Source organism: Thunnus maccoyii, chromosome 4 (assembly GCF_910596095.1).
Source record: "Thunnus maccoyii chromosome 4, fThuMac1.1, whole genome shotgun sequence".
Classification (NCBI taxonomy): domain Eukaryota; kingdom Metazoa; phylum Chordata; class Actinopteri; order Scombriformes; family Scombridae; genus Thunnus; species Thunnus maccoyii.
In genome coordinates, this window is record NC_056536.1 from 7,237,794 (window position 1) to 7,247,898 (window position 10,105).

The following is a 10,105-nucleotide window of genomic DNA, read 5'->3' on the forward strand; positions in this document are numbered from 1 at the left end:
GTGTTGTCTCAAATCAAACACAGCCGTTGTGCACTTACCGGCAATGACGATCGCAAATTAGCATTAGCTAGCATTAGCATTTGCGTTATCGTTTGCGTTACCAAATCATTACAGACTGTTAAATCAACCCAAAAAACATACTGATGGCTTATATCCGACAACAGTATAGTGGTGCTTAGTGCTAAAAAACACATGTATAACTTACATTTGTATAATGTGGCGATGTTCACCGTAGTTACAACATACTCGGCCACCATTTCCAGTTTGAAAAGTGGTCCCTCCCCTTCCACTACGTAGCCAAGATGGCGACCATTGAGGGCGAGAAGTCTCCATAGTTCAACATTCAACTTTTTAACCGTTTTGAGTGCCCCATCTGGGTACTCACAGTGCACTGCATTTTCCCATACTTCTCAGTGTGAACGCACTTATGCACTCAAAATGTTAAGTGTTAGTACAGAAGTATGCGATTTGAGACACAGCACTAGTATATGGCTTGACTATGTATTTTCAATGTGTGTAATTGTGGCCATTTTGTTACAGGGATAGTCAGTGGCAGTGTCTATAATGTGAGTTCCTGGATATTAAATGTTCATCTGCAATTTTCTGTTGTGGTCCTGGTATTTGTTTTTAAAGTGTTCTAAAGTAGCATATCACATGAAATTGGTTAAGTAACGTTTGAGTAATAACAAAAAAAAGGGTTATAAATGCAGTTGCAAGAACAATACTTTCCTCTCATATCTTGAGATATTTGATTTAAAGAGAACTTATTTTAATTTTAATTATAACTATTCTAATTATCTGTTAACTTCCCCTGCTTTCATTTGTTTCTATCTGTGGATGTCTGTAAACATGTGGTCTCATCCATATGTTTGCATAGGATTAACATGCTAGGCTAACAGTCCTTCAGACATTCAGGGTTATAAGGCTGGTCCGTGGCCAGTCCAGACAAAAAGTAACAAATAAAATCTGCAGCCTAACAGTAAGCTGCAACCTACTCTCTCCTACTATGACCAGGCTGCCATTTTACCTTCTCAGCCTCACTTAACTGGAACCTACCACCTGCTCAGGTAAGCAAAGGCTGAGCTAGACAGATACAGGCAGTCAAATAATACAGAATAACACACAAAGCATTAACAGATGAGAGGGAAGTAGCCTTTTCACAGCAGCAAATCCTTACATTTGAGAAGCTGGAGTCAGAATGCTTTATATGAAGATTAAAATGATTGTTAGTTAGTTTTCAGGCAATTAACTGATTGATTGAATGATAAATAATTCACCACCTGGAATCTGTCTAAGAAAAACACATCTGAGGTGCAGAGTGATTAAATAATCCATCATTGTTCCACTTGTTTTAGGTACTTTAATGGGCCCTGGTGAAAGCTGCAGGCTTTATTATCTCTTTTTTGTTCCCTTTCCTTTATAAACAGCCCCACCTCTTCTCTTCTATAAATTGATTGTAATAAAGTAGGTCATGAAAGTCTCACATGATTAAAAAATCACTCCCCATTTACTATAGTGCACTATAGCATTTACTTTTATTTTTGGGTCCAGATTCTGAGTGTGAAATTTATGCTCTATATAATGCCCTAATAAACTCCACAATAGAGCAAAAAAAGTTGTGTCCAAGACATCCACAACACTTTCTGCCCACAGTGCAATGAGCCGCATTTTATAGATGTGAAAATTACCGCTATGCATCTTCATGGTTGTCAGTGATGACGCAACATCTCAATTTACAGATCACTACCGAGTTGACTATTGATGTATACTATGTAGTGAGTAGTGAATGAGGGACACAGATAGCCTTCCTGATGGACAGCATCACCTCTTTACCAACAGCTGACACATTTATTGAATGCTACGTATTAGCTCTGAATGACATTAACATGAGAGATGAGTGATTGACTAACCCTCAGTGCTGTCATGTCAATAAACTCTTTTTTGCTCTCTCTTCATCCTGGAAAGTTACTATATTTAGCATTTACACAAGCAGCCTACAGTAACTGCAGCCATACATGTAGCTCTGATTATGGATGTATGATTTGATTAACTAATTTACATGAGAGGTGGTAAATGAATGTTTGATTGATTGAGTGGGTCTCCTCTCTCCTGTACAGCACCCATCCTGTTAATTACTTCCTTCCTGTCATAAATTGTGGTCACATTACCACCATGGCATTTGCTCCCATGTAACATTCCTGCCAAATATCCCACAGCTGACACTAAAAAAAGCATTTGTGACTGTCAAAATATCAGCTAACTCAAGGTTTAAGAGTTTGTGGTCCAACTTATGAAAACACCTGTGAACAAGTGCATTCAGATGTCCAAATAACACTCTGGTGTTGTACAATATCACTTTTTTCCTTTTTTATATATAATGGACTGAGAGTGACACAGGAGGCTTTTAAGCCTGTCAGTCATTTCAGCTTCCATTTCAGTTGATTTGTTCAAGCCAGACTTGATTGGCAGATACTTATGGGGCGACGTTTTTCTGCAGAGGTAGGTGAGCGGGAGTTAGCAGTACTCAGACTGAAAACAGCCCTGCCTTAAAAAATGTGAGGGGCTGCATTGGTGGGGGTTTACTGGTGAGACGATGAGGTAAAATCTGGACTGGTTTGAGTGATATTGTGGGACCATTAATTTAAAGGCTTATCAGATGCCAAAATACTGCATATATGCCTGACATAGCTGAACATGGCATTTTAATTAGACTATTTAGTTAATGCTGGAGAGGAATCCAGTCCAAACCTTCCTGTCATAATAGATCAACACAGACAAAACACTATGGGATACTATAGAAAATATCATAGGAAGATTTTAATTGAGGTATCACAGGTGACAGGGACTGAGAGAGATGGGGAACATTTGCTTACGTTAACATTCCTTTTTTAAAAGGTCTAGTTGTTAATGGAGAGGATGTGTTAACAGTGGTTACAGCATCCACAATTTAAAAGTAATTGTGCGTTTGTTTGAGCCAATGAGGTCATATGGTAACAGTTCACAAGGTGATGCAAAATGACATTTTTATATCACTGTATGAAACCATTCCTCTGTGCTGGCACCCCCACTGTGCCAACCCAGCAGTCTCCATGAAAGGAAGAAGGGGGATTCACTTTTTCACTCATTGTACACATTAGTTTGTGTGTGAGTCTAAGGGAGAGGCTAATATCTGGGCTAACAGCACAGTTAGTTCATCTTCTGCATATGAAATGATCTAATATCATATCACCCTTTATTATGTAAGCAATAACAGCAAGCTGCTCCTCGCCCACTTTAAATTATTGCACTGAATGCATATACTTATTAGCATTAGAATAATTAATATGAAACTAAAAACCCCTTTAACACATGCACTGCAACCCTGAAATTTTCCAGACATTACCCTGAGGAGCTGTATGAGTGAATGCAAATGTCTGAATCAGTCGGACCGGGCATAAAACAGACTTTACTCTGCCAGCTGCCTAGCACAAAGTCCATGTAATGTCTGATTGAGCCTATTTGTGAATACAGCAGTGAGTTCTCTGGAAAATTCATAGTGAGTGAGTGGGCTACAACTGCTCACTGCTGTAAGTGCAACAAAACCTGGCAGTAAGGGAGAAGATATGAGCAATTTATCAAACAACTGTTGAATGAGCAGAAGAGAAACTTAAATACAATGTCTTTTACTTCCAGCAGTCAGCTCCCCTCTCATCCACAGCCGCTATTCTACACATGCTGCTGGCGCTGGATAAACGCAGCAGGCCTGACCGCTCCGCTGTGAAGCTAGCGCTAGCACGTTATTTCTGATGAAAAGCTTAAAAACACTGAATTACAACTGCAGTGTACTTTCTGTGTCATGTCCTGCCTTCTGCAGCCCTTGCCTAAACCAAACGGAGTATTTCCAGTAGGTGAGAACAAGTCTGACATAGACAATCTCCTGCTGTATGCTTCATGTGTGAAAGGGCAACTCCGGAAAATGTCAGGACCTGATTCTCCAGACACTGTCCAGAGTTCATATGTGAAAACAGCTAAAGATTAACATTTCTACTGAAGTGAAACAAGACGACTTGTCTTGATGTTAGCAAAGGTTTTTATGTGCACATTTCATTTTACTTTTAAAATTGTCCATCCAAACCACTGTACCTACTGCACATCCAAATTTACTGTGTAAATACTGCATTATTGTTAAACACCTGAATCACAACTGTATGGAAATATTTCACGTCAAACTTTGCAAATTTTGCTACCAATCAAATTCTTATTGTACAATTTTATACTTTATACTTTTTATACTTTTGTTTCTACATGGTTTTCAACCAGAGAGGACAGAAAACATAATTTCATTACACAATCAAACTTGTTCTACGTGCATATACATAAAAAGGCTTTGAATCTTGAATCTCTTCCTCTTTTCTTAGCTGTGCTGTCTGTGTTACTTAAGTAACAATTGGTAATAGTGCTTATTCTAATTACATCTTCCAGCTGTACGGAGCACAGTTCACCACATCTGCTTATGTTGAAGGAAAGGTTCATGCATCACTTCTCCCTGTCTGTACTGGTTGGACCTCCTCAGGCTGCCCTCACATCTGTGGCCAGTCATAGACATTATCACCCGAGCCCCAAGACGCGTCTGGGTAAGGAGTTAGACATCTGTGCTCTCCAGCTGTGATTTGTGTACTTCATTTAAAGCTTGACTGTCTGGCCGACTTGAGGTAACATTTGTCTAAGAAAGATGTGCCCCACAGGCTCTCAGAAGTACCAAACTGCTGGACTTGTTTTAGCTGGTAAAGGTAGAATCTTATGTGTCAGGAGGGAAAAAGAGCAGTTTGCCAGTAGGTGCAGTAAAGATGTGCCTCCTGTAATTTTCTTTATAAGTCTCTTCGGCATTTTTTTCAGAGCGATAAATGCACCCAGTCTTGTAATCATGTTTCCAACTAAAACATTTTCTTGACATTTCTCAACTGCCTTGTCAGCCAAAATTTTTGCTCTGATATTATTATGACAAATTATTTTAATATAGATTTAAACATTTAATTTAACAACAAGCTCAAACTGAAGGTAGTTTTTTTCCTTATTTGAATAGTATCATTTGTGACTGGCAGTCAGGTTTGACTAGTAATGTTGTACAGTTGAATCGAAACACTGAAGCACTGAACTTACATCTTCTTTCCCATTTTCTTTTCAACTAGATCATATTTGAACGCTTTAATAGCCTGTGGTTTTTGTGTTTATCTCATGTTTGTCATTTCTCTCATTCAGATTTTTGTCTGTGCTTTTAATTACCTTCCTCTGCCCAATTTTATTCCCTTATACTTATACCCTTACTGGGTACATTAATCAAGATTTTGTGCTTTGAAAATAAAATATATATTTAGGAACTCCTCCATGGTGTTTCTTGTGAGTTATCAGTGGAGTGATAGCCAGACCACTTCCTTCAGAGAGATGATTGGACATGAAACATCTAGCATTAGTCAGAACAATGGTTGGCCACAGAATTAAGCATTAAAAAAAAATAAAGCGTATTTCTTATTACCAGTTGACAATTATTATGGCAATTCATACCATGGTCACTCACAATTCTTAATTCTGATTGGCTGGCAGGTGTGGAGTAACTTTTACCTCTAATGCAGTTACCATTTTTAATGAATGTGCCAGTAAACTTTACGTAAAAACAGCATTAGTGAGTCTTAGCTCGCTAGCTAAGCTTTGTTCTGTTATTTATATAACCAGTAAAATAAACAGCTTCTCAGTAAGGACCAGGCAAATTAAATTCCAAACATGTTCGATATTTGCATAAATCTGGACACCCAAATCAACTAATGGGTAGAAGGAGGAAAGAGAGGACACTGCAGACAGCTACATTAGCATCAATGAAGCTAGCCTGTAGGTGTGAAGGACAGCTGCAGGGGAAACGAGAGAGGAAACGAACAAAACCACATCGAAAATGAGGAGATGAGGAGAGGTCACTCATAAGAGAAAGTAGACAGAAAGAAGAAGAAAAGAGACAGTGATAGAGAGCTAACACGCTATGTGTATGTAACTCAGTATGTGTATGTATCTCAGCTGAACTTAGGCTATAGCTCTCCATTCTCTATCGTTGCACATTGAGTGTATTCAAGACAAGCAATCATTGAATTTTCTCTCTTTCTCCTGATTTCAAACTGTGTCAGGATTTTAAATCTCCTGCCTAAGCCTTGTAAAATGTATTCTTTTTCTGTTAAGCTAGCTTCTTAGCAACGCAAGCTGCAGAATTCTTAGAACCAGGAACTGTATGTCATGAAATTTAAAGCAGAAAAGCAAGATTAAAAATGAGGTATTTAAGTAAATGTACAACTGGTATTTTTATTTGATTACATATGGCCTTTTGTGGGGCCATATGTAATATGTAATCATATACTGTACAGCTTGCAGGGTACCCTCCAGGCTCTACAGTATATGATTGTAGTGGATGATGTGAATCAGAGGTGCTGTCCTTTACTAGTTGACATTGCTGATGTTTAAGTTAAAGTTTCCAAGTTAATTATTTATCTCTCGTTACCATGGAGACATAATTACTAGCATTTATACACATGGAAAATTATGGTCATAATTTGTTTACTGGCTTTTAATTTGAAGAATGTTAATTAAATTATTTGGCTAACTCAATTGGGATCTTACACTGTTCACATCTGCAGCTCCAGAGTCCTGCATGACAGAATATCCCTCCCTAATTACCAAAAAAAAATTCAACCACACTTGTTTGTTTACTTCATTAAGACAGAGGGGTGAAGGGACACAGGTTCCTTATCGGCCCAACAGGCTTTTTAACCCTGAAATTGTCTACCAATGTCTTCTTTCTTCCTTCACTTAATTCTCTACTACCCCCCATACTGAAGCTCAGCAAAACTCACACCATGACCTTTCTTTAACCTTGACTTTTAAGCCCCTTTCTTAGTTCTGTCCTTGTTCTCCCCTGTTCCCCCCTCACCCCTGTATTTTATCAACATTGTTGTCACCCATTGACAGCTCTGACCTTCTGGGTTATTTACCAGTGCAAGAGACAGAGTAGAACACCATTCATTACATTTTAATGCTTTTTTGCTGTAAAAGAACTACTTACACGAGTGTAAAAAAAAACAAAAAAACATGCAGAAATGTATCATGCTACAGAATGCAACTCCCCATTTTCTAAAATGTCAACTGCAAGATAAATATAGAGTTGATATTAAGTTCAATATCCAAATTGACATTAAAAGTTTGTCCTAAAAAGTAATGACAAAAAACAAAATGTTCTGTTATTACCAACATTTCAATCCATATTCATCAGAGACACTAAAGACTTAATACATACCAGGATCTGACTTGGAGAATGTATCTACATCCAGTAGACTCCTGTGGAAACAGTGAAATTGCAGGTAAAATGGATTCTTTCAGCCATTGTTGCAGGGTTTTAAGACAATGTATTCATTCATTAACATTCACAAAATTCATTTTTTTTTCTCTTTTGTTCTTCACTTCTTCACTCTCCTGCACATTTATAGAAAATCTCAGCTAAGCCCTGAAGTTGGGTCAAGGGCAGATTTTAAATGCTCTCTAAATTATTCCCCAAAAATGATTCTGTGACAATTACCATCTCACCATATGCTTCTGACACTTTCCCTGCAATGCAGTAGTATGGCAAATAAAATACTGTAGACTAACATCACAAGTAAAGCAACATAACGTCTTTTATTTTTTATCTTTTAATCTATGGTCACTTTGTTGTAATGGGTTGCAATCAGTTTTGAATTTTTGGTACCACATCAGAGGTGGCATGTCCCTCCAAATTTGAATACAAAAGTTGAATAGATTATTTCTTCTGATGTCTTAATAGGAATTTCAAATGAATGCAAAATCCAAGCCATGTTCATAAAGACAGAAGTTGTAAAAAAAAAAGTTGAAAATACTTTTTTCAATGTAAAAGCGTGGAACCCACAGAGTGTAAAATGCACCTCTGTCTACAGGATTCTCAGGAGGCAATTTTTGTTCAAGTCACTGACCAAAATGTTTTGTGTATAGTGAGCAAAACTTTGAACATATTGGCCAAATTTGGTTGCTGTAGGTGTTTCTGATATCCAGAAACTAGTTTAAATTTAGTTTGACATTCTGGGAAAAAATGTTGCTTTCTCAACATACCACTCTCAACATGAGAGTGGTATCAATCTTCTCATTTAGTACTCAGCAAGAAACCATCTAAGCTCAAAGTCAAACTGTTCCTGTTGGAGAGGTGAATCTATTAATGGATTATGCAACCAAACCTCTAACAAGAACCCCATAATTCAAGGCAAAAAAAAAGAGGAAAATACAGCAAATTAGTACATTTATTGCACAAGGTTTAATGTAATAAATCCTGTATGTAATTCAATTATAGCGGTTTTGAATCTTTGAAAGTTAAAACACCTTCATCTTCTATTCCTCCATCTGAGTTCACTCCCCTCTAGGTCTGAGCAGTGTAACTCAGGTGTCTGGCCACCTCAAGTCTGGCTGATCTCAGGAGGGACTATACAGGTGCAACAGCCATTTATTATTCAGGAGCTGATTGAAAAGACAGTTAGCACACAGCCAGGCAGGCAGACTGACAGTCTGAAAAACCCTGACTGAGTTTTACTGCACAGTCAGTCAGTCAGTCAGTCTGACAGTAAGCAGAGCAGTCAACCATTCAGCTAAGAGAGACTGCCAGCAAACACAGACAGCATGGAATAAAATAGAACAGAAGGTTCAGGTATGTGTTAACGCTGCTGCTTTGTTTCAGATGGTTGATTTTTTTTAAAAATCAATACTAATCATGTTTTTCTGAGGATTATTGCTATACTTACTGGCAGTATTTCTATATTTTGTGTGAAACATTTATGGTACTGCATCATTTAGTCAGGCAGCTACAACAGAATCTGATGTTTTACACTCAAGCAGTTCACTTCAATCAATCATCATTAATCAACCACACGTCTCTGAACATCATCAGTCTACTGGGTCATCAGCCAGACTTCATGCAGAAATCATGAGACTCTGAAGGATTTTTAAAAAATCACTTTGATGCATATTGGATGCATCTGATGGGATTAACCATATACCTGCAAGCAAAGGGCATCAGAAACTAAAAGGTCACAGATGGAGGATAAAGCAGTTAAACACACTGCTAATAGCAAAGGCACCTGAACCACCTGTTTGTGTGAGATAGATAGATAGATAGATAGATAGATAGATAGATAGATAGATAGATAGATATTGAATACATAGAAAATCTACAATCTTACAAAAATTAATGTTTGTTTTACAGTTGATCAGAGGTGCACACTAGGGGTTAACCTCAGCGGAAGGTATGGATGTTACATCAGAGGAAAAAATAACTATAGATAAAATTAAAATTCACCACACACATCTAATTAACTTGTATCACTTTGATGCTGCTTGCATGTTAAATATGAATTTCATTTCTAAAAGGTTTTACGTGATACAGGTGAAATGACTTTTAATCAGGGTTTAAGATCAACTACATCTGTACATGTAGAAGAGTTTGACCTTACCGGCATGATACGGTAACTTCTATTTTAGTTGCAGGGACTCTGGTGTTGAGAGGATCGAATTCCCCTATTGATGCCATCATCTCGACTCGCGACGCTAATGGGCATCCGCGCAAGAAAGAAAAAGATCTGATCAGTCACTGTAGGATCGTGATTGCAGTAAATCCATTGTCGAGATCTTCTTCTTGGTTTTCGCCTGTGGAGCAGCGAGCAGCGGAGGAGGGAGAGAGAGAGAGAGAGAGACTGACAGAGAAAGAGAGAGAGAGAGAGAGAGAGAGAAAGAAAGAGAGAGAGAGAGAGAGGCAGTGAAAGTTGTGGGGCAGATTTAAAGTTCATTCATCCTTCATGCGTCCACGGTCCGCTGCCGGTGTGTTTCAGGTGCAGAGGAGGAGGAGGAGGAGGAGGAGAGCGCAGCCAACCGGAGGCACCGGTAACAACACGGTGCTCCTCTCTTGCTCTCTCTCTCTCTCTCTCTCTCTCTCTCTTGCTCTGTGTGTGTGTGTGTGTGTGTGTGTGTGTGTGTGTGTGTGTGTGTGTGTGTGTGTGTGTTACTCATCCACTCAACTACTTATTAAATACACTGTTAA

At 38.4% G+C, this 10,105-nt stretch overlaps 1 protein-coding gene across 2 annotated transcripts in view; it reads right to left on the reverse strand.

Moving 5' to 3' along the window:
* The window catches only part of LOC121896175 (copine-9-like), an 83,140-nt gene extending 73,247 nt beyond the window's left edge, over positions 1–9,893 (reverse strand). The window contains exons 1-2 of one of the 2 annotated variants that reach the window (XM_042409897.1): positions 9,522–9,889; positions 7,310–7,350 (exon numbers count right to left, since the gene is read on the reverse strand). In XM_042409897.1, the coding sequence (XP_042265831.1) occupies positions 7,310–7,350; positions 9,522–9,601 (121 nt within the window). In that variant the 5' untranslated portion in view covers positions 9,602–9,889. Of the gene's footprint in view, positions 1–7,309; positions 7,351–9,521 lie in introns of both variants that reach the window. The other variant, XM_042409899.1, reaches the window with a different exon arrangement.
* Positions 9,894–10,105: the final 212 nt, after the last annotated feature.